The sequence below is a fragment of the Chiloscyllium plagiosum genome, unplaced genomic scaffold (assembly GCF_037043375.1).
Source record: "Chiloscyllium plagiosum isolate Xiang-an unplaced genomic scaffold, Cpla_swu_hap1 HiC_scaffold_3, whole genome shotgun sequence".
Classification (NCBI taxonomy): Eukaryota; Metazoa; Chordata; class Chondrichthyes; order Orectolobiformes; family Hemiscylliidae; genus Chiloscyllium; species Chiloscyllium plagiosum.
This window is the reverse complement of record NW_028270141.1, coordinates 106,953,896-106,979,959: the sequence shown is the minus strand read 5'-3', so window position 1 is coordinate 106,979,959 and position 26,064 is coordinate 106,953,896. Positions and strand designations below refer to the sequence as shown.

The following is a 26,064-nucleotide window of genomic DNA, read 5'->3' as shown; positions in this document are numbered from 1 at the left end:
CATTCTGTAGAAAGTGCATATACAATAAATGTGGAAAGGGGAAGGAAAGGGAGTAGAATTGTCTCAGAGTATAGGATGAAGGTTAACCACCTCCTGTCTATTATTATATTTAGTAAATGGTTTTCTAAGCTGGATTGTAACATAAAATGCAGCATGTTTGGTCTATTGTATGCTGAACCAATCCTGCTATTTAAATTAGTTTATGAGGCCATGCAGTTGCTTTAGCCTACAGCCTCAGCCTAATCTTTGCTCTGCTGAACCATCATGCTAGAGTTTTCTAGTTATTGGTTAAAATGTTATGCCTGCCTCCTGGGGAGAGGATTAGTAGATCAGGAGTGTGAAATTGGGTGGTAAAGCAATGTACCCATTGCCTACCTGCTTCTACTGTTTTCATAACCAGTGGCGGGATACATGTTATGAGCTAATAGGCCTTTAATCTTTGAAAACTAGTGAAGGATAACTTTGTAAAGGCTTTAATCAGTGCTGAGACAGGAGCCATTTGTAGTTGTTTGAGTGGTATGGCAAAGTTCACAGATGTGCTTACACAACTATTTTGTGCAAAGTCAAAGCTGGTTGGGGCAAAGTTCTAGTGTGTAAAGATGCAGGAATAGAGAAAGTAAAAACACAAAATTAGTATACTGATTAAGTATTTAAGTTGACAACAATAAAGTTTTACACTGACCTTGCATTAGTCTTTGGTGCAGTTTCACATTTTTGCATATTTTCTTCCATTTCCATGATAGCTCGTAAGCCTACAGTGGGAGGACTCGTAGGACTAAACAAAATGATTAATTTTAGGATGTGTCACAGGATCCCATGGGTCACAAAAAAAAGGACTGAGACAATGATTCACGTTTTAAGTTTACATAGGATAAGTTTTAAATTTGAAGAGAAAAAGAGTCAGAAAAACAGCACAGGGAAAGAGACTGACATGGAGGGGGAGCTAGGCAGCCTCATATAGGAGATGGACAATGGGCAACTGGCAACCAGCAAGAGGGCAAGACTGACAGTCAACCAGAAAGAGTGCCATACTAACAGGAGCAACAAAACTTTATAGATGAGAAAGCTGCACTAAGACTTCAGTAGGAAGAGGCAGCAGAAAGCATGATGGATTGGATTAGATTAGATTAGATTCCCTACAGTGTGGAAACAGGCCCTTCGGCCCAACAAGTCCACACCGACCCTCCGAAGAGTAATCCACCCAGACCCACTTCCTTTTGACCAATACACCTAACACTATGGGCAATTTAACATGGTCAATTCACCTGACCTGCACATCTTTGGACTGAGGGGAAACTAGAGCACCTGGAGGAAACCCACGCAGACACTGGGAGAATGTCTGTGTGGAGTTTGCACAATCACTCAAGGCTGGAATCAAACCTGGGTCCCTGGTGCTGTGAGGCAACAATGCTAACCACAAAGAGCACTGGAAAGGGGGACTCTGACAAAATTCTCCTCAAGCAGGAGCTCTAGTCAGCAGTGCTGCATCAGCGATCTGATACATAGCCTGCCTGATACTCATTTCCACTTATCAGTTGAAACAAATATCACAGAACAGTTAGACAAAGGAATCCCATCCATTTCTGTAATTCAGTGCAAAAGTTTTTTGACCCTTAAAAGTTTTTAATCATTCCACAATAGATTATTCCTAGAACTGCCTAAAGACATGCTTTTGGGATGGCCTCAAACAGATGTGCAAACCCATGGTAAGCTTTCAAGGAAAATATAGTAAGAAAATGCTTGTGACAAACAATTCCCTGGGTATCAAGAGCTCAAAAGGGAGAAATTAAAGGGGAGAAAAGACATTTTTCATTTTTCAATGCTTCCGAAATTATAGGTGCCAGAAGAATGGAGGACAACCATTGTTGTAGCATTGTTTAAAAAGGGAGAAAGAAGCAGATGGAGTAATTACAGGCCAGTCAGATTGACATTAGTGCTGTGAAAATTATTGGAAAAAAAAATTAGGAGCAAGATGAAATCAAATTTAGGAAGTGTGGATTAGTCAGACAGCATAGATTGCTTAAGGGATGTTGTAGCTGACTATCCTGGTGACCCTCCTTATTACCCACTCAAAAATATTCAATGAAGGCAGGACCAGGGACAAAAACCACAGGATACTGGCAAGTATAGAGGAACAGAGGGACTTTGCAGAGAATGTGTACAGATTTCAGAGTATGGTTGGACAGGTAAATAAGGTAACCAGGAAGGAACACAGGATATAGGAACAAATTCCAGCATCTGCAGTAATCTGTACTGAAAGCAAATGTTGGAGATCACAATAGGTCAGTTCGCATCCATGAAGAGAGAGCAAGCTAACATTTCAAGTCTAGATGACTCTTCAGAACTCGAAATGTTAGCTTGCTATCTCTCCATGAATGTTGGCAGACCCATTGTGATCTCCAGTATTTGTTGTTTTTAGGTATACAGGATACTTGCCTTTATTAGTCAAGACGCAAACAAAAGGATTATGCTTCAAATGTATAAAACACTGGTTAGGCCACATATGGAGTACTGCACTCAGCTTTGGTCACAGCACTACAGGAAAGATATGAATGCACAGAAGAGGATTCAAGGAATATCCAAGAGGATATTGCTCAGACTGAAGAACTTTTGTTGAGGCAAAATTGGATAGAAGAGGGCCGTTTTCTTCAGAAAACAGGAAAATGGTGGGAGGCCTAAATAAAGACTATGAAATTATAAGGGACGTAGATAGAAATTTCATGTCTGCTATATCTATTTCTCTTACTTGAAGGGTGGCATAAATTCAGGGTAACAAAATGCAGGTTTAGAGCAGATTTAAGGGGAATCTTTCCACCCTTTGAATGAGGAGATCTGGATCTCAGTACCTGAAAAAGGTAGCAGAGGCAGAAACTCAAAGTCACTAACAAGAACTTTAATGAGCATTTGAAATGCTCGAACCTACAAGGGTACTGAATAAAAGCTGGATCAGGAATGATAATTCTCAGACATGAAAGACTGAATAGCCCAGAGTGCTGTAAATCAATATTCTATATTCTAAATGCCAAAATCACACTATCCAGAACATGTCAACTTTATGAAAATATGCTAAATTAATTTGAGATTAATCATTTCTTGCTCCCAAAAATCTGGAAGTTTATTCTCTCCTGAAGACACCTTTGCAAACAGCCACTTTAACAATGCTTTGGCCAAATACTCTTTGGCTCAATATCTTCAATCATCCCTCGTATGTGCTTTGACATGTTTTGATACATTAAAAGATGCTACAGAATTCGGATTGCTGTTATCGTTAATGAATGCCTTCTTTAAATAATCCATTCAAAATACATACAACTTAGAAACATTCTGGACAGGACAAAAATTAAATTCTGAATTTTTAACCATAGACCAAATAGTACCATATGCTTACTTATACAGACATTCATTTATACATTCAGTGATACATTATAAATCAGAATGCAAAAGATTTATACCTGACAGAATTGGTTACCCAGCCTGTAACACTTCCAGAATTGGATCGAGGAATGGGTTTTGGATTTGACTGTCCCTTAGGAGTCCATATTTTCTCATGCATTTTTACCTCTTCAGTTGGATTTTTCATCTCAGAAACATGGCTCTTTTCATCAATCTAAAGTGTCAAATAATCATCCATAAAATACCATTGTAAAAATTTTACAAATTACTGATCAACCTGGTAATTAAACTGTCATTAAGGACCACAGGCAATTACACAGGATAATAGATAGCTTTTAGGATATTATACAGGCTGTAAATCCAATTAAATGAGTTTCAGGCAATGTCAAACTACAAGAACAAAGTTTTGAAAGAAAAATGAAGTGCAGGATAAATCAGATCTGGCAACATGTGGAGACAGATACAAAGTTAACATTGAGTCCAATAGGAGTTCTTCAGAATGGGTTCTTGGCAGCTCACTGGATAGCCAATTCCTTCACACCCATTTCCAACCACAATTGTTTGAGGGGTCTCTGTGTCTTCCCTGAGCAGAGGCCAAATCAGCCACCATCCATCAAGACCGTCCTCTGCCTGACTGAATTCTCATTAAGCAACTACTCCTTCAACTTCACTCAGTTCTGCCAAAGAAAAACAATTTCTCTGGGTATTAACAGATTCATCAATGCTTCCCTTTTATGGAATTATGCAAAACATTGTTTATTACTGCCCTACTCAGGATGACCGCCCTCGTCTCTTTTTCTAAGATGCTAATGACTGCCTCTGTGCTGTTTCCTGATCTCACCGTGAATTGAAAATTTAATTGGCTTTGTCAGAATTCCACATTTCTCGCATCTTCTTTGACTCTTCCCTCTCTCGACTTCTCAGTCATGCAGCAAAGAAACACTCCCTTCAGCCCATTACCTCTAAGCTGACCAACAAACACCAAACTATACTAATCCCATTTACCTGCACTTTCATCCATAGCCCACTATGCCCTGGCATTTTAAAGTGCTTATCCAGATGCTTTCTAAATGTTGAGAGTTCTTGCCTTCACCACCCTCTTAGACAGCATGGTGCATATTTCTATCACCAAATTCCCTCACACCCCCTCTAAACTATTATTTAATCCTCACCTTACACTTATGCCATCTGGTCTTAGACGGATCTGCCATAAGTTAAAAAAAATTCTCTCAATCTACATTGTCTCTGCCTCAATTTTGTATACCTCAACCAGATTCTCCCCTCAGCCTCCTCTGCTCCAGGGAAAACAAACCCAGCCTATCCAGTCTCTCCTCATTACTCAGACTTTCCACTCCGTCACCCTGGTAGTTCTCCTCTGCACTCCCTCCGATGCAATCACTTCCTTCCAATAGTGTGACAACCAGAACTGCACATTTCATCTGCAGCCTAACCAATGTTTTAAAGTTTTAACAATATTTCATTGCTCCTAAATTCTCTGTCCCAGATAATAAGGGCAAATATCCCAGATTCACTACCCTATCTACCTGTGCTGACATCTTCAGTGATTTATGAATTTACACATCAAAGGTTCCTTGTTCCTCAGTACTCCCTGGGGACCTACAATTCATTGTGTATGTCCTCCACTTACTGCACCTCCCAAAATACACCAACTGGCACTTAACAGGATTTAATTCCATCTGGCGTTGCTCTGCTCAATTTAACAGCTGATCAATATCAGACTGTAGCCTGAGACCATCCTCATCACTAACAACACTAACAACTTTCAGTCATCTACAAAAGTACTCATTATATCTTCAAGATTAATCACTTGGATGTGAATGTATGTTACAAACAGTAAGGGTCCCAGCACTGACCTCTGTAGTATGTCATCTGTCAAAAGCTTCTAATCATAACTACAACCCTCCACCATCACTTCTTGCCTCCTATTTATTTGCAAATTTTGGATCCAGTTTATCAAGCTGACTTGGATCCCATGGGGTCTTACCATTTGGAGCAGTCTTCCATGTGGCCTTGAAGTCCATGTAAACCACATCAACTGCAATACCCTCATCACATATTCAGTCACTATTTCAAATAACTCAATTAGTCAGAATCTCCCTGATCAATCCCTGCCTTTTCAAGTGTTGAGTAATCCTGCTCAAGTTTCTACCCCCCCCCCCCAATCATTTCCCAACCGCTGATGTCAAAGTAGCTGGTCTATCCCTGCTACCCCCTACCCCCAAACAAAGGAACCACATTAAATTATCCTCCAGTCATCTGGCACTTCACATATAGGCACTAACATCTCATATTTCTCTACCAGGGCACCAACAATCTCTTCCCTTGCCTCCCATAGCAGCATGGGACACATCTCATTAGGCTATGGAGATTCATATGCCTTTATGCCCACTAAAATATCTACTACCTCCTCCTTATTAATCTTAACATGCTCTAGAATTTCACCATCCCAACAATCACAACTCATCTGGGTGCATGTACAATTTTAGGGGTAGGCTTTCAACAAACAGTGATTCAGGAGATCGTCTCACTCTCAGCAGAGTGGTCCTCTGAAACTATGGGAATGTGTACTTTTACTAACTAATACACGCCAGATGTCCAGTGACTCCTTAACTAAAGTAAACCTTAACTAAAAAAAAAAACTCTCTCACACTTTACTTCCTGTAAGACACCCAAATTTGGTGTCCACACTGGGGAGACTAAATGCAGACTATAACGGTTTTGCATGCAAACTACTAAGCTTTCTGCCACTTGTCATTTTAATTATCCACCTTGCTCTCACTCTGATCTTTCTGCCTGTGGCATATTACAATGTTTCAATGAAGCTCAATACAACTCCAAGGAATGGCATCTTTTGACTTAGCACTCCACAAACTTTTGGACTCTGAGTTCAATAATATTTGATTGTACATATAAATGATAAGTAGTCAATTTGTAACCTCCACTTTGTTGCAAACATCTATTTTGCAGATTTGCATTTCTTTTACCTTTTCTTTGCATTTGGGCAGTTGTTATCCAGTCACACATATCTCAGAGCATCTTTTAAAATGTTCTTTACTTTAACCATTACTATTTCCCTTTGTACCATGGATTTTTATGTCACCTAATCTCTCCTGTCCTCCACAGACCTTCTCTTTGTTCTATCAACTTTCACTTACTGAAATATTACATTTCTATCTTGACGATAAAATGTTAACTTTGTTTAACTCCACAGATGCCGGTGACTAACTGCGAATTTCTAGCATTTTCCATTTTTATTCCAAGAAATTTACAATTTTAATTATAATATTAGTCTCTGCTTCAGTGTTAGTGCACTAGAAAAAGCAAGGCCATCGGCTCCAAAACATTTTAAGGTGCTAAGGCCCTATGCTTTTAAATTACTGCATCTATGGAAAGCTGTTCAAATATAACAACAGTGAGGCATCTACCTGAGTGGAGAAATGTTCATGTATGAGTATCCACAGAAACTAAAGCAGAAACAAATCTGCCACTTACTAACAAAACAGTATAGATTTTTGTTACATTAACCTGCCCAGGAATGTTAAAACAACCCTCTGGAGCAGTGAGACTTGAACCAGGACCTCCTGGCTCAAAAGGTAGCAATGCTACCTGTACGCCACATAAGCTCTCTAACTTAACAGCATAGGATATTTTCTAATCAGCCTGTTCAGAATATTACTACACACCTCTGGAGCAAGGGTACTTGAATGTAGGCCTATTGGCTCAGAGGTAGGGACACTACCACTGCAACATATCAGCCCACTAACAAGTTTTTTTAAAAATTTGAACTGTTTAGACGTTCATAGAAGTTCAGAGAATCCCTACTGTGTGGAAACAGGCCATTTGGCCCAACAAGTCCACACTGACTCTCCGAAGAGTTTCCCATCCAGACCCTTTCCCCTACCCTATCACTCTAAATTTCCCTTACTAATGTACCTAATCTATATGCCCCAGAACACTACGGGCAATTTAACATGGCCAATTCACCTAACCTGCACGTCTTTGGACTGAGAGGAAACTGGAGCACACTGAGGAAACCCACGCAGACAGGGGGAGAATGTCTGTCTGTGTGGAGTTCGCATAGTCACCAGAGGGTGGAAATCAACCCCCAGCCTCTGGCACTGAGAGACAACGGAGATAACCATTGATACCCCTCTAGAGCAGGTGGGACATAAACCCAGCCCTCTTGACTCAGAGGTAGGGATACTATCACTGCAAACAAGAGCCCGAACATCATGCCTCAAAAAAGCTACCAACATTAGATGCTACATATAGGTAATTCATTAGTCACATATCTAGAAATTTAATTTGCACCATTATTTTGGTACTTTATTTCAACTCCAGCACAATAAACAAACACTTTATGAAAACACTTGCCAAAAAACATAACATGTAACTATCATACAGATTAGTTCATGTATTAGAAAGCTATGCGGTCTAGACTTTGATTACATCCAGAAAATATATTAAATACAGTGCAAAAGCAAAAATCGCTCAATATTTGTTTCAATACATTTTAGCGAGTTGGTTTACTTTCATAGCCAAAAATGGGTAGTTTATGTCTAAGGAAAACTGTTTAATGTTGGATAGAAATATAATTTCCTGACAAAATATCACTTAAAATAAAGTTTTGTGAAACTAGTACATTTACTCAAATAGCCAATTGAAAGCTATTTTCATTCTTTTGATTCTGACTGAAGTCCTACACATTTTGCAATATCCATTTCATCATCTATTTAATCTATTAGAACGTATAACGTTTAAAAGGGACTCTCTTCAAATAGACTAACATTTTCCTTGTTGATGTAACATAACTTACAATAATTCAAATAAAAGTGCTATTCATATAGGACAAAATACACAGAATGGCAGCTAGTCAGTAAGATGGTGAAAATCTGCAGCATTCTACAAAGGTAGGGGACAACAAGAAATTACTGAAGTAGTGAAGGATTGCCAAAACACTCCAAAGTTGTAGAGCGGTTCAAAACTTGAATGTTTTATCCCGTTTTGTAATCTGCTATCAGTGAGTAGCTGTATTTGTAGTGCACAGACCTCAGATTTCTCTTGAGAGAGTCCAGCTGAAAAATCAGGTGAAGCTAATTCTCTGGGGCTGGCTACTCCACCAGCATAGCTGCCTTCAGAATCAGACATCAACATCTCATGCAGGGATTCTACTGAATTAGTTTTTGCTGGTCTTTGTAAATCTGCAAGTATAAAGAATATCAACCTTAAAGTGACCATCACAAAATGTTCTTTGTAACGAGAAATCCGGCACAAACCAAATCTTCAACATGTAGACACAACTTAAAATGGATTTGTAGCATATCGAATGCAACATTTTTCCCCAAACTGGCTCAAGTAAACAATTAAGGGCAAGGATTAGTCAGAAAGGATATCAGACGTTAAGAATTACTCCTTTGCAAACTTACACAAGTCAAACATTTGTGTAATCTATTGCTAACCATCCAGGATACTAGACCTTCAAGCTGCATTATGTGGCATACAGACAAAACCAGCAAAACTACAACACTAAATTTACCTATCAAAAAATGAGGCACATTTCTCAGTCTAGTTTCTGAAAGAAATCAGAAAAATGAGTACAACATCAAATTGACCTATTTAGGGTTAAAAGGGAATCAAGGAAGCCTTTCAGTTGGAGTCATATTGAGCACAAAGGAAGATGGTTGTGCTTGATGGTGGTCAGTGATCTTAATCATTGGACATCTCAGCATGAGTTCCTCAGAGTAAAATCCTAAGCCAGTCAGTCTTCAACTGCTTCATTAACGATGTTCTCTATCATAAATGGTCAGGAGGTAGACGTTCAATGATTGCACTACATGCAAAACAATTCCCAACAATTCATACATAATGAAGCAGTCCATGTTCAAATGCAGCAAGACCCAGACAACATCCAGGCTTGGAACAAGAGGCATGTAAACATTTATAGTCATAGAGATGTACAGCATTGAAACAGACCCTTCGGTCCAACTTGTCCATACTGACCAGAGATCCCAACCCAATCTAGTCCCAACTGTCAACACCTTGCATATATCCCTCTAAACCCTTCCATTCATTTACCCATCCAAATGACTTTTTAATGTTGCAATTGTACCAGCCTCCACCACTTCCTCTGGCAGCTCATTCCATACATGCACCATCCCTGGAATGAAAAAGTTGCCCTGTAGGTCCCTTTTATACCTTTCCCCTCACACCCTAAACCTATGCCCTCTAGTTCTGGACTCTCCGACCCCAGGGAAAAGACTTTTGTCTATTTATCTTATCCATGCCCTTCATAATTTTGTAAACATCTATAAAGGTCACCCCTCCGCCTCTGAAGCTCCAGGGAAAACAGCCTCAGCCTGTTCAGCCTCTCCGTATAGCTCAAATCCTCCAGCCCTGGCAACATCCTTGTAAATCTTTTCTGAACCCTTTCAAGTTTCACAACATCTTTCCGATAGGAAGGAGACCAGAATTGTACACAATATTCCAACAGTGGCCTAACCAATGTCCTGTACAGCTGCAACATGACTGCCCAACTCCTGTACTCAATACTCTGACCAATAAAGGAAAGCATACCAAACGTCGTCTTCACTATCGTATCAACCTGCGACTCCACTTTCAGGGAACTATGAACCTGCACTCCAAGGTTTCTTTGTTCAGCAACACTCCCTAGGACTTTACCATTAAGTGTATAAGTCCTGCTAAGATTTGATTTCCCACAATGCAGCACCTTGTATTTATCTGAATTAAACTCCATCTGCCATTTCTCAGCCCATTGGCCCATCTGATCAAGATCCTATTTGTAGTCTGAGGTAACCTTCTTCACGGTCTACTACACCTCCAATTTTGGTGTCATCTGCAAACCTACTAACTGTACCTCTTATGCTTGCATCCAAATCATTTATGTAAATGACAAAAAGTAGAGGATCCAGCACCGATCCTTATGGCACTCCATTGGTCACAGGACTCCAGTCTGAAAAACTACCCTCCACCACCACCCTCTGTATCCAAATGGCTAGTTCTCCCTGTATTTCAAGAGATCTAACCTTGATAACCAGTCTCCCATGGGGAATCTTGTCAAATTCCCTACTGAAGTCCAAATAGATCAGATCTACCACTCTGCCCTCAATCTTCTTTGTTACTTCTTCAAAAAAACTCAAGTTTGTGAGACATGATTTCCCACGCACAAAGCCATGTTGACTATCCTAAATCAGTCCTTGCCTTTCCAAATACACGTACATCCTGTCCCTCAGGATTCCCTCCAACAACTTGCCCACCATAGACATCAGGCTCACTGGTCTATAGTTCCATGGCTTGTCCTTACCACCTCTCAAATAGTGGCACCACGTTAGCCAACCTCCAGTCTTCCAGCACCTCACCTGTGACTATCGTTGACACAAATATCTCAGCAAGAGGCCCAGCAATCACTTCCCCAGCTTCCCACAGAGTTCTAGAGTACACCTCACCAGGTCCTGGGGATTTATCCACCTTTATGCCTTTCAAGACATCCATCACTTCCTTCTCTGTAATATGGACATTTTGCAAGGTATCACCATCTATTTTGCAACTTTCTATATCTTCCACATCCTTTTCCGCACTAAATACTGATGCAAAATACTATGTAAGTGCAAGCAATAGTCATCTCCAACAATAAAAAAAATCTGAACATTATCCATTCACTTTCAATGGCAATACTGTCATCAAAACCCCCATTATCAACATTCTGGGGATTACCATTAACCAGAAACTGAAATGGATAAGTTATACAAATTCTACGGCTACAAAAGCAGACCACCTGACTGCTCAAAACCTGTCCACCATCTGCAAAGGACAAATCAAAAATACAATAGGATACCTACTGCTTGCCCAGATGTGTGTAGCTCAAGCAACCGGATACTATCCAGAACAAAGCAGCCCATTGACGATCGCCACATCTGTAAACATTTACTTCTTACACAACTGATGCACAGTCGCAGCAGTGTGCACTATGGATATAAGAAGCACTGCTGAAATTTAGCAAGGCTCCTTAGACAGCAATTTCCAAACCCATAACCACTACCATCTTGAAGGTCAAGGGATGGAGATACAAGGGAATATCAATATCTGCAAGTTCCCATCCACATCACTCATTTAAACCCACTTGGAAATATATCACTGCACTTTCATTATTGCTGGGTCAAAATCCTGGAAATCGCTTAACCGCGCTGCACCTAGCCCTACACCCGAAGGGCTTCAGCCATTCAAGCAGTCAGCTCACCACCACATTCTCAAAGGCAATGAAGGTTGGGCAATAAATGCTGGCCTAACCAGCAAAGCTTATATCCTATGAGCAAAGAGAAAATTTATGTATAAAACCCCAAGGGGTCTTGACAGGGTGCATTTGGAAAAAATTACCAAAATAAATAAATGTATATTTTTCTGTGGAAGAATCTAGGTCAATATTCAAAAACAATAAGTTACTCCCTTAAACAGATGCAAGTAGAAAAAAGGTTCCGACAGATGTCTTTGCAACTGTCAAAAAGAAAAGTCAAAGCAGAACCCTCTAATACTTTTGAAAGTAAACAGCTTCTTGATTAGCAAAGGGTTAAAGGTCCTCAGGTTGAAACAGGAATGCAGACTAAATCAGTTCAGCCACCATCTACTAATTGGTGGTGGGGACTTGAAGAGCCATATGGCTCCTGATTTATATACTCAATCTATAAATAAATATTAAAACTTATTCACCCAATTGCTGGCAACCTGCTGCAAATCTATCCAATTAGTTTCACCAAGAAATCCTACCTTCTTTCAGAGACTGGGATTCAAAGTTGGAGGCTTTTTTCTTCTACTCAGCCTTTCCAATATTTATTTGGTTTCAGTGTCTATTTCAGCTATCTCAGATCTGTAGAAGTGCAAGATCATATGTGGGCCATATTCTATTTTTTTTATAGGGTTTTGATTTAATTTTGTCCTATCTCAAAAGTAAAAAAAAAATCCACATTATCAGCATTAAATGCTCCAGTTAAAAAGGTTTGGTAACAACAGCACAATGTCTCACTACATTCCTCTTAACCTAACGTTTTGGGCTGCTTTTCAGAACCTTACATCTTTGACATCAGGACCTTAGGAAAATCTCTAAATCATAAGTCCAGTAGAGCTGTCAAGGTCTTCAAAATACAAAAGAAAACTTGTCTTTTTCTTCAATTTCCCTTACAACATGATTCTATAAATAGAAAAAGAAAATACTTTCTTTCTATAAATGAGATATAGAATGAAGGGAGTGAAGTTCAAATTCCAGATCAGTGACCAAAACGTCTTCCTCCTGTTCTTAATGAAAGTAGTTAGGGAACAAACACTACTCCTAGAATTGTGAAAACATCTGTTACAAAGTGAAAAAAAGATAAACCAGTATGCAAGAGAATAAAAAAAACAAAATTACCCACACTGTACTCTTGCACATCTACAATTTTAGAGTAAAGTTATGGTTGCGCATCCAATAGTAGGAAGCAAGTTCTCTAAATTAGTCAGAAATGAATTGGATGTTAAGGATTACTCCTTTGCAAACTTACACAAATCAAACATTTGTGCAAGCTATTGCTAACCAGCCAGGATTTGCATTGTGGCATACAAACTTGACAAGCCATTGTGTAAACCTTACAAAATGTTGTTGTACCTTTCTTTACAAAGCTTAACACAACAAGTAGTACCCATCCATTACAACACACCCTTCAAAAAGCATCATCTCTAAAGTACAACTTCAGGGTATTAACCATTGTTAGGATAAAAACAAAGTCAGATAAGCAATGCGATTTCGTTCTATTAAGTCACCATGCAGTCAACTGATCAATTGTACAAAAGAAAAGCAATAAGGACCAAGCAAACAACAAAAACTGACTGAGCAAATTACACAACTGGTTTTGAAAAGGTACTAGTGACAAAAGGCATGTAACAGGAACTAAGCAATAAAATTGTCAAAATAATGCTACAAATGCGCAGCCAGTAGTAGTAGTGGAGAAAAGGCTGGTACAATTACAACATTTAAGGAGGCATTTGATGGGTATATGAATAGGAAGGGTTCAAGAGGGATGTGGACCAAATTTTGGCAAATGGGGCTAGACAAGTTTAGGATCTCTGGTCGGTATGGACGAGTTAGACTGAAGAGTCGGTGTCCATGCTGTACGTGTCTATGATTAATACTCAAAGTCTAATCTAAAAATTAAGAGTCAACTAAGTATTTCAACTCAAAAATTAAATCTAATTAAAATATTTATTCTTACTCAGAGCAACTTGGCAGTATTAGAATTCTCTGGGAAATCTAGTCCTTTACTTAGAACCTGGGGATCAAATGTGGAGTATTTAACTGCAGCTTGAATTCTCACGATGAATACTTTGTTACCAAAATATTCTGCAAATGACTTGATTTCTTTCAATCTAAATTAATGGTGTCCTCTAGCCCAATGTTTTGTCTGTTGAGCATTGCTGGTCTTACTTACCAGAATCTGTTCCACACCAGTTCAAACAGCTTCAACTGCATTCCCAGAGGGCCAGTACCTTAAATATGTTATTCTTCAGCATACTAGCCCTATCCACTTCAATACTTCACGACCTCAGCTTCTTGTTTTACCCACAAATTACAAACTTCAAATATCTCTGCTGCTTCCTTCTCTGGCTCCCCCATCATTCTTCTTCAGTTCTTTGTACCACAGAAGCATATCAGTTTTCACAATTCTTTAAAATGTCCAAGATGCCAAACAGATTCAAACACCAGCTGACTCTGTCCTTTCCCAAGTGTAAGGGGACCTCACACTTAAATGTGCTACACAACCACACACTGGCAAGACCCATATCACATTGCAATGTTGATGTTTCCAGAGCTAAGTACTTCTAGAAACCATTCTTGAATTGATTTTTGTTCCAAACTACCTAGATTCTGTTGAAGTTTCCTCCCAACAGCATTTTTTTGTTGCTCCACTAGTTTCATATTCTCCCCGCAGTCAACTCCCAAAGCTAGATCTAAAATCCTCATTCCAGTTACCACGTTGGACCAATATTGCAACAGTTTTTTCCTCATCCAAAACAGAATAAATTGCATCCTATTCCCCACATATTCCATGCAGAACAATTCTCAAATACCACTGTACAGGAAACATCCAAAAAGCCTGAGAATGTTCCTGTGCTATACTGTTTTACGTAATTAGCAGAAAGAAGAGGGTTCTTCCAGCATAAGCAATCCCATAAAACAATTATAGTAAAAATCCTAATCCTTCAAAATTTATTACAATCTTTAAAAAAAAAGTATTATCAAACCTCCTAAGAGGCCAGTAGGAAAAGACACTGCATAATACAAGAACTGGGCACAGTAGATACGTCTTGCATTAAACTGCAAGGCTGTGGAAAGGGATTTCTTCTATTGGGGTTATGGGACATACTGGAAAACCCACCAAGACATCTACTTAGTTTCAGTAATTCTGTTTGGAAAATGGAGTTTGAATAGTGCAGGAGTTTAAACAATGCATGAGCATGTAAGGCAATTTGTCCCCTGCACAATGAATAGCCAGCCCAAATTGAATGTCTTGGATCACATGTAGCTCCAGTGGCCACATTATTCTGGCCAGTGGCAATACATCCCAGAAAGATTCAGTACCTTCAAACTTTGAAAGAGAAAATTTGAACTCAAAACTACAAATAAATGTACAGTTTTGATGAAAGTTGCATTTTCAACAAATTCAGAAATTGAAGGCATTTCTAGCATTTCTCATTTTTCTTTTAAACGTGCTGTAGTCATAAAAGTCCATTCATATAATGTTTGAGATTCAAAGGGCAGTTTTCTAACTGACAGAACTACCAGGTTCCTTTCCCAGCTGCTTGAAGAATTTGTATTTGCAGAAACAGCCAGCTTTTGTAGATCTAAAGCTTAACCTGTGCTAATAGAATGCCTTCCAGACCAGAAGCTGCAGTATAACCTCAGTAACTGCCAGATACTTTCTCCCTCACTATATAGCTTAATTGTGATTTGCTCACCTGTTGAAGTTGTGCTCTGAATGAGATCCGATAAATGGTATCCGCCTGAACTGTCAGAACGCCGTCTCTGCTTCTTTTTAGCCTTTACTTTTGCCTTTTTGAAAAGTGTTTCTCTGGAGAGAGAGAGAGAGAAAAAAACCTCTTGCTTTCAACCACAAACGTGACACCAAGCGCAGGAATAAAATTTAATGTTCCTCCACATTTGCTCACCTAAATATGTAAAGGCAGATTTACAATAATATTTGATCTATGGAATGACAGAACAAACCATTTGTAACAATGCTAAATTTAAGATGTGTGTATCTGGACCCAGTTAATGTAATTGAAAAACAAAATGAAATATTAAATTATGACCTGAATTATGGAAAATTGTTGAATTCTCCAGTAAAACAAGGCTACCTTGTGCTTACAAATACTTTACAATAAAGACATTACCAAATTTAAAATTGTTTTACTTGCTACCTTACAAAGATCAAAATTTTAAAGCAGTTAATTTTTCAAACTCAGACTTCAGTAATCTGATTGAGATGTCAATCGATTAATTATACAGTAAAAATCATTTAAATGGTACCATTAAAACAACCCTTAGATATCCACATTGATGCATACTTGTTTAATCTGTTCTATCATATCATAAATATCCAATACGTGGGTTGGTTAGTTCATTTAGCTGGACAGATGGTTTGAGATGCAAACTGATGTCAACAATTTTGAATTAATTCTTGCACTGGCTGAGGTTACCATGAATAATGGGTACCATTACCAATAACCTTTACAAATGTAAGATGAAAGGTTTTGACAGCATCTTTGTTCAACAATACTTAAATTCTACACTATCAAAGATAAGACTTCACAGTGCACTTATTCCTGTAGAATAATTTCTTTTTAATTCCCACACTACATTTTCTATCCTCAATATTTCAAAGTAACATCAATGTATACCCTTTGCCATCACTAAATATGTAAATCTTCCACCAGTGACTGTCTATCATACACATTTAACTGGATAATAATCAAAACTCAATTATATGACAATTCAGATATTTCTAGACAAAAAGAAGAATTTGTTATTTTTTTCTAAGTCCCTTGTTTCTCCCATACACTCCTGAGGCAGTCTCTTTCTTGGACTTCAACATCACCAATCTGATACTTTCCAGATACATCTGAAATTATTTAGTGCTGTCATTTAAGCTATGCCTTGGGAACCAATTGTTTGACATTCAGATTTGTCAAGGACAGTTTCCGTATTACTAAATCACAGTGTTGCTTGCACATTCATCACCCTCCTTTACACCATTACTTCACTTTTGTCTGTGGTGTATAATGGATTACACAAGCGGAGCTTTACAATGTGGCTCAGTATGTTGAACATTAAAAGTTATTTGGTGGGGACTGTACATGAGCTCATCAGTATAGGTAGACAGATGAGAGTTGATGCTTCTGATTGAATGAAAAATAAAGTTTAATGAAAGGAATGATCACCTCGATGTTTTCATGGACATCATGGGAGTCAGAACAATGACAGAATTAGAAAAGATTCAGCTGAAATGGGGCCTTCAAAACTGGATGGAAGCTCCATTGAGGAGGAGCCATACCATTACTTTGAAACATAGAACATGGAACAATACAGCACAGGAACAGGCCCTTCGGCCCACAATGTTGTGCCGAATGTAACACCAAATTAAACCAATGCCTTCTGCATGCCCTTGGTCCATATCCACGTGCTTATCTAAAAGCCTCTTAAATGCCCCTGTCGTATCTGCCTCCACTCCTACCACTCTGTAAAAAAAAAAACCCTGCCCCTCATCTCCTTTGAACATTCCCCTCTCATCTTAAATACATGTCTGCTAGAACAAAGAACAAAGAAAATTACAGCACAAGCACAGGCCCTTCAGCCCTCGAAGCCTGCGCCGATCCAGATCCTCTATCTAAACCTGTCACCTATCTTCCTAAGGATCTGTATCCCTCTGCTCCCTGCCCATTCATGTATCTGTCTAGATACATCTTCAATGAACAGAAAAAGCATATTCTAAAAAAAATATTAAAGTACATGCTGCAAAAGAGATATTATTTACAAATCTATCATCATCCACCCTTCCTGATTAAAAAGCCCTTTTATTTAGTTAAATATTTCAGTATTGTCTTTATAATTCATTAGATTAAATTCCCTACAGTGTGGAAACAGGTAATTTGGCCCAACTAGTCCACACCGACCTACCGAAGAGTAACCCGCCCAGATCCATTTCCCTCCGGGTGGGTGGACATGGATCTGACTAATGCACCTAACTCTACGGGCAATTTTGCATGCCAATTCACCTGACCTGCACATCTTTGGACTGTGGGAGGAAACCAGAGCACCCAGAGGAAACCCACGCAGACACGGGAGAATGTTCAAACAGACACACAGTCACCAGAGGCTGGAATCGAACCTGGGTCCATGGTGCTGGGAGGCAGCAGCGCTAACCACTGAGCCACCATGCTGCCCACTAACCAAAGTTTCTCCTTCCTCCCCACTAACATACATCAACTGGGCAATACCGTATCAACTTTTATGTTCCATGTCACTGGACACCAGCACCTACACAAAATACATTAGGATATCCAACAATGTTACTTCATGAATACATAACAGTGCCAGTCCCTGTCCCTCATTAGAAGCCAAGTACCAGTTTTAACTATAGTTGAAAAAGCCAAACAACCAGTTTTCCAATACTTGGACAGGAAAACCTACAAAAGATACTAAAGGCTACATCCCCTTTATCACTGAATACTTCAATTATAATCTCAGAAATAATTGCTGTTGAATGTACACCAATCTACTGATACATTTACCCTTATTGGTAACAGTTCATCCAGGAATCTAGAAGATTCCGTACAAAGTAGCTATGAATTCCATGGTGATCAGTAAAATTTAAACTCAATTCTATTGCTCCCTCAGCTGGTGTAAATCAGAAGTGACATTTCAAAACTCAAGAGTTCCTTATAAAGAGCCGAGCATAAAACATAGCTTATAAATATACAGAATCAATAATTACCAATACAGCACTTGCATCAATAAAATATTAGAACCAGATTTGCTCCTTTATGAATACATTTTAAAATATATTATGAAGTACAAGACTACATCACCATCTTACAGATCAACAACAAACTGCAGAACATTCAAGTAGTCAGCTTGTTTTTTTAAAAAAACTAGTCAATAAAGACTACTATCCGACATGTAAGGCACAGTTGAGTGCACTGGTGTGGATCATAACAGGTGACTGATGCTAATGTTTACTGTATTTAATGTATTGTGCATCATATTTGTCTTCACAATTTAAACCCAAAAAAAATCCAAGTGAGAGTTTTGCAGAGAATTCCAAGCCATTAAGTACCGTCCACTAATATTTAATCAAAGCTATTGATGAAAACTTCTGGTAAATCTGTTTATATCTAATCAACCTGATTATAAATAAAGTAACATTGCCCCTTTTCAGACAGCACAGATGAAGGAAACCCAGAGATATTCTCACAACACGGTAAAGTCACTCACTTGGAAGATGACTCAAAGTCTAATTCGATTATACTGGCTAAGGAGTGATCATCAATCTCCTCGCTCAGGAACCTGATGTCTGGGCCACCTGGATAGGGAGTGATAATCCTTTTCTGCATGGCTGGAATCTATAATTTAAAAACACTGAAGCTTCAGAAATAAGCATTCTAAACATATCAAACATTCACAAAAAAAATCCCTAAATTTGGTATTGCTGGTAGAAATAATCAATAGCATTAGACTTTTCTCATCTATAAAAGTGGAACAATGGTATTAACAAAATTAATCATTTATTCTTCTCCAAAGACAAGAGATAAGTACAAACATTAAGGATATCTTTCAGCATATGGCAAAAATAACCAGTAAAAAATGTAAATAGTCATTTATAAAAGATGTCAATAAGTGTATTCTTAATTTTCTGGAGGTATTGTTTAAACCAAAATATACTGTATAAGTGTCAAATAAAAAATACAATAGCAGCCATTAAATCCAATCCATTGAAAAATAAATGTGAATATAACACGATCAATAGTTCATTCAATGTTATACAGGTGATCTCAGTGACATTTAGAATTTTTCAAAGAAACCAAAAATCTGATGATGCTGGAAATCCAAAACAAAAATAGAAATTGCTGGAGAAACTCAGGAGACCTGCAAAAATCTGTGAAGAGAAAGAGTTATTGTTTTTGATCAAGTGACCCTTCTTCAGAACGGATTGTGGCTAGAAAAAGATTGGCATATGGGGTAGAAGGGGGTGAAGGGGGAAAAGATAGGAGGGAGAGTGCGTGCGCAAGAGACTGAGCAGTTGGGCAGACAAAGGAATGGATAATGGTCAGCCTGGGAAATTCAATAGCTGTTATTAGGGACCATTAGTAGATGACAACGGGTTGGTTGTGGTAACAGCCCATGTGATGACATGGTCTGGTGTGCTGTAGTTAGAAGGACACAGAAGGAGGTACTCGGGTGTTAAAATTATTGAAATCGACATTGAGTCCTGAAGGCTGCAAGGTCCCAAGAGGAAAAACGAGAGGCTATTCTTCCAACTTATGTTAAACTTTGTTGGAGCACTGCAGCAAGTCCGAGACAGAAATGCTGGTCAGGGCACATGACTGTGCGTTGAAATAGCAGGAAGCTCAAGGTCACGCTGGGGACAGCAAGTAGGTGTTCTGCAAAACGGGCAGAGTCTTCATTTCGTCTCCCATTTGTCAGGGAAACAACACTGTGAACAGTGAATACTATATAGATTAAGTGAATGCAAGTAAGTTGGTGCTTCAGCTGGAAGGTGCAAATGGGCCTTGGATAGTAAGGAGGGTGGAAGTAAATGAGCAGCTGATACAACTTCTTCAATTGCATTGCCATGGGTATGGGGAAGTATTGGGAATATCGGGTGGACCAGATCAAGTGAGATTAGTGATGACTGTGGACACAATAGTCTGGTGTGCAATGGTTGGGCCATGGTCCAGGATGGAGAGAGGTCATGGAGATGTACAGCACGGAAACAGACCCCTCAGTCCAACTTGCCTATGCCGACCAGATATCCTAACCTAATCTAGTCCCATTTGCCAGCTCTTGGCCCATATCCCTGTAAACCATTCCTGTCGTAAAGCAATTCAGATGCCTTTTAAATGCCATAATTGTACCAGCCTCTGGCACTCCCTCTAGCAGCTCATTCCATACACTGCCACCCCTTGCATGAAAAAGTTGCCCCATATGTCTTTTTTTTATATCTTTCTCCTCTCACCCTAAACCTATGCCCTCTAGTTCTGGACTCCCTCACCCCAGGCAAAATACCTTGTCTATTTATCCTATCCATACCTCTCAATTTTATAAATCTCTATAAAAGGTGTCTATAACACCAGAGTACCTCCTTCAGTTCCCTTCTAACTACAGCACACCAGACCTAGTCATCACATGGGCTGTTACCACAACCAACCCATTGTCAGTTACTCATGGTCCCTAATAGAAGCTATTGAATATCCCAGGCTGACCACTATCTATTCCTTTGTCTGCCCAACTGCTCAGTCTTTCACATGTGCACTCTCCCTCAGCCTCCGATGCTCCATGGGAAAACAAACCCAGCCTATTCATCCTCTCCCTATAGCTCAAACCCTCCAACACTGGCACATCCTTGCAAATCTTTTCTCAGACCAATAAAGGAAAGCATACCAAACACCTCTTTCACTATCCTATCTACCTGAGACTCCACTTTCAGGGAGCTATGAACCTGCACTCCAAGGTTTCTGTTCAGCAACACTCCCTAGAACCTTACCATTAAGTGTACAAGTCCAGCTCAGATTTGCTTTTTAAAAAATTCAGCACCTCACATTTATCCAAATTAAACTCCATCTGCCACTCCTCAGCCCATTGGCCCATCTGATCAAGATCCCGTTGTAATCTGAGGGATCTTCTTTGCTGTCCACTACACCTCCAATTTCGGTGTCATCTGCAAACTTACTAATTGTACCTCTTATGCTCCCATCCAAACCACTTATATAAAAGAGTGACAAAAAAGTGATGTTGGAGAGCTGGGGTTTAGCCTTCACAATGCAGAGGTCAGTGCACCAAACAACAACAGCATCATCCTTGTTGCCGGCTGGATTACAAAGTAAGGGTTGGATCTGAAAGCACACAATACAGTCAATTCAGAGGGATGTAGGTTTGAATTGGTAGGATGGGAGGGAATGGCAGAGAAATTAAGGTGACCATATCACATTGTCAAGTGCCTAGGTGGAGGGAATGGATTGGTGGCAGGTGAAGGGGTTTGGGAGACAGGGACAGGAACAGGAACCGGATTCTTGTCGAAAGAAATAAGCATGGAGGCAGAGGCCTTGAATTTTGAAGGAGAGTTAGTGGACTTAACTCTGCTTTCTCACCACAGATGCTGCCAAACCTGTTTAGTTTCTGCAGCACTTTCTGCTTTATTTAGAAATTTATTCTTGATAACATGTCACCATAGAGAAATTTGTAGAGCAGAACAGGTTACTATAAATTAAGATGGCAATATTAATTATAAAATTTCAGCGTGGACTCAAATTCATTCAAGGGATGTGAGCATCATTGGCAGGGTTAGCATTGGCTAGTATTTTCTGGCTATTTCAAATTGCTCTTGAGAAAGCAACGTGGTGGCTCAGGTGGTTAGCACTGATGCCTCTCATTGCTAGGGTCCCAGGTTTGATTCCAGCCTTGGGCGACTGTCTGTGTGGAGTTTGCACATTTTCCCAGGGTCTGCGTGGTTTCCTCCGGGTACTCCGGTTTCCTCACACAATCCAAAAAGATGCGTAGGTCAGGTGAATTGGCCATGCTAAAGTTGCCCATTATGTTAGGTGCATTAGTCAGAGGGAAGTGGGTCTGGGTGGGTTATTCTTCGGAGGGTCGGTATGGACTTGTTGGGCCAGAGAGCCTGTTTCACACTGTAGGGAATCTAATCAAAGTGGGATTGAACTTCCTTCGTGATGGTGTTGCAGTTCATGTTGTGCAGATACACCTACAGTGATGTTAAGGAGAAAGCTGCAAAATTTGATGCAATTATAACAATATACAATAATGTTATTCCAAGTCAATCTGGTGAGTGACTTGGAGGAGAGTTTGCAAGCAGCAGTACAGAGAACAGTACAACACTGTAAAGGCCCTTCAACTCTATGTTGTGCCAACCTTTTATTCTATCTAAGATGAAACGAACCTATACACCCTTCATTTTACTATCAATCAACCATGTGCTTATCCAAGAGTCACTTAAATGTCCCTAAATGTATCTGACCACTACCAACATCGCTGGCAGGCATTCCACATACCCACCACTCTAAAGAACCACCCTCTGATATCTCCCCTAAATCTTCCTCCAATCACCTTAAAATTATGCCCCCTTGTGATAGCCATTTCTGCCCTGGGAAAAAAAGTCTGACTATTCACTCTAGTCTATGCCTCTCATCATCTTGTACACCTCTGGCATGGCACCTCTCATCCTTCTTCACTCCAATAAGAAAAGCCCTAGCTCCTCAAATCTTTCTTAAGACATGCCTCCAGTCCAGGCAGCAAGCTGGTAGATCTTCTCTGCACCCTCTCTAAAGCTTCCACATCCTTCCTATAATGAGGCGACCAGAACCAAACAACATTCCAAGTGTGGTCGAACCAAGGCTCTACAGAGCTGCAGCATAACGTCACGCCTCTTAAACTCAATCCCCCCCACTGATGAAAGCCAACACCGTACACCTTAACAACCCTATCAACTTGGGTGGCAACTTGTGGGATCAGTGGACATGGACCCCAAGATCTCTCTGTTCTTCCACACCGTTAAAAATCCTGCTTTTAATCCTGTATTCTACATTCAAATTTGACCTTCCAAAGTAAATGATTTCACTCTTTTCCAGGTCGAATGCCATCTGCCACTTATCAGCCAAGTTCTGCATCCTGTTAATGTCCTGTTGCAAACTCTAGCAGCCCTCCACATAATCCACAACTCCACTAACCTTCATGCCATCGGCAAACTTACTAATCCACTCTTCCAATTCATTTATAAAAATCATAAACTGAACAGATCCCGGAGGAACACCACTGGTCACCAAGCTCCAGATGGAATACTTCCCATTTACCACCACCTTCTGTCTTCTATAGGCCAGCCAATTCTGTATCCAAACAGCCAGAGTTCCCTGCATTACATGCCTCCTTACTTTCTGAATAAACCTACCATGGGGAACCTTATCAAAATGCCTTGCTAAAATCCATGTACATCACATCCACTGCTCTACCTTCAATGTGTTTTGCCACATTCTCAAAGAATTCAATAAATCAAAGTATGATTTTCCAAGTCATCATAAATCCTGTCTCAGAATCCTCTCCAATACTTTACCCAACACTGACAAATACTGACTGGTCTGCAATTCCCAGAATTACCCCTATTCCCTTTCTTGAACAAGGGAATAACATTTGCTACCCTCCAATTATCCAGCACTACTCCAGTGGACAGCAAGGACACAAAGATCATCGCCAAAGGCACAGCAATCTCTTCCCTCACTTCCTGAAGAAACCTTTGGTATCTCCTGTCTGGCGCAGGGGACTTATCTATCCTTACATTTTTCAGAATTTTCAGCTCATCCTCCCTCTTAACATCAACCCGTTCGAGCATAATCAGTCTGTTTCACATTGTTGTCACAAACGTGAAAGGCCCCTTTCAGTATTGAATACTGCAGCGAAGTATTCATTAAAGGATCTCCCCTACTCCTCCGACTCCAGACACAAGTTCCCTCCACTATCTCCGATCAGCCCTCCCCACACTTTGGCCATCATCTTGTTCATCACACAAGTGTAGAACGCCTTCGGGTTTTCATTAATCCTACCCACTAAAGTGTTTTCATTACAACTTCTAGCTCTAAGTCCAAGTCCATTCTTTAGTCCCTTCCTGGCTACCTTGTAACTCTAGAGCCTTGTCTAATCCTTGCCTCCTCAACCTCAAGTAAGCGAGCTTCTTTCTCTTGAAAGAGACGTTCCACATCCCTCATCACTAAAGGTTCCTTCACCCTACCATCCCTTAGTGCTGGATAGGTTTGTTCCACCAACAGCAAGCGCTCCCTAAGCAACCTCCACATTTGTCATGTATTGACCAGAGAACATCGGTCCCCAACTCAGGCACCCCAGTTTCTGCCCAAAAGCATTGTAATTCCCTTTCTCCAAATTAAATACTTTCCCATACCATCTGCTCCTATTCCTCTCCACAACTATGGTAAAGGTCGGGAGTTGTGATCACTAGCACTGAAATGCTCTCCCACCAAGAGATCAGACACCTGGCCTGGTTTGTTGCTGTGCACCAAATCTAATAAGGCCTCCCCTCTCACTGACCGATCTACAAATTGAATCAGGAATCTTTCCTTGACACACCTGACAAAAAACTGCTCTATCCAAAGTATTTGAACAGAGGTGGTTCCAATCAATAATCAGGAAGTTAAAGTCACCCATGACAACAACCCTGTTGCTTCTGCATCTTGCCAAAATCAGCTTCCCAATCTGCTCCTGTGTCTCTGTTGCTGTTGGGATATCTGTAGAAAACTCCCAAAAGTGACTTCTCCTTTTGCTTCCCTTGTTTTTGGAAAGGTAGAGCCAAAGGGTGCTTTCCTTTGGGCCAGAAGTTTAATTGTTCAAAACCCACTCCAACAGAGACACAATGACATAATCCAGGTTGATATTTCAGCACAGCACTTAGAAAGGACTATACTGACAGAAATGGTGTCTTTTGGATAAGCCATTAGGCTGAAAACCATCTTAGAACATAAAAGAATTAGGAGCAGGAGTAGGCCATCTGTCTCATCGAGCCTGCTCCGAAATTCAATAAGATCATGGCTGATCTTTTCATGGCCTCAGCTCCACATACCCACCATGACCCTTAATTTCTTCACTGTTCAGAAAAAAATCTCAACTTTAAAAACATTTACTGAAATAGTGTTAACTAGGCAGGGAATTTCACAGATTCACAACTCTGGGTGAAGAAGTTTCTTCTCAATTCAGTACTAACTGTGCTCCCCTTAATTTTGAGGTTATGAGGTGAGTATAAAAGAGTCTACTGCAGTATTTCAATTGAAGGGATTTCTGTATGTGTCCCTTAACCAACACCACTACAACACTTGGTCATCTGTCCAACTGCAGTTGTGTAATCTTGCTATGTGCAAACTAGTGTCATATTTTCTTGGTTTACAAGAGTGAGTGTAGGCTAGGAAAGGGGACATTTTGAATGGCACTAAATAAATGAAAGTGTTGAGTTCTTGTTTCTATTCTATTGTAGAATTAGAATCAATAAGATAAGCACAGGCCACATGTACAGATATGTGTCATCCAAACCTTTGCAAATAGCTCCAATGAGGGACACTTTACCAACATCAAGTTTCAAAATAATATGATTTCAAGACAGTACATAAGGCTAGGGTAGAAGTCAATCCAAAAGGAAGCTTAGCCTGTAGTGGTCAATGCTATGCATAGGTCAGAGAATTCTTACCATATTCCTATAAGCAACTGAGAGCTCCTTCAGTACTTCATCACTGAGAATGTCCAGAGATCTAAAATTAAAAATCAGTATCAAAATCTATCATCTATATAGATCTTGTCTGTGGCTCTTTAGGAATGTGTGTTAAAAC

At 39.8% G+C, this 26,064-nt stretch overlaps 1 protein-coding gene across 3 annotated transcripts in view; it reads right to left on the bottom strand.

The window, feature by feature from the left end:
• ibtk (inhibitor of Bruton agammaglobulinemia tyrosine kinase) overlaps positions 1-26,064 on the bottom strand; it is a 113,740-nt gene that overhangs the window by 17,171 nt on the left and 70,505 nt on the right. For all 3 annotated transcript variants that reach the window (XM_043686948.2, XM_087982367.1, XM_043686949.2), the window contains exons 19-24: positions 25,926-25,986; positions 18,947-19,074; positions 15,412-15,524; positions 8,464-8,615; positions 3,453-3,607; positions 683-775 (exon numbers count right to left, since the gene is read on the bottom strand). In XM_043686948.2, the coding sequence (XP_043542883.2) occupies positions 683-775; positions 3,453-3,607; positions 8,464-8,615; positions 15,412-15,524; positions 18,947-19,074; positions 25,926-25,986 (702 nt within the window). The remainder of the gene's footprint in view (positions 1-682; positions 776-3,452; positions 3,608-8,463; positions 8,616-15,411; positions 15,525-18,946; positions 19,075-25,925; positions 25,987-26,064) is intronic.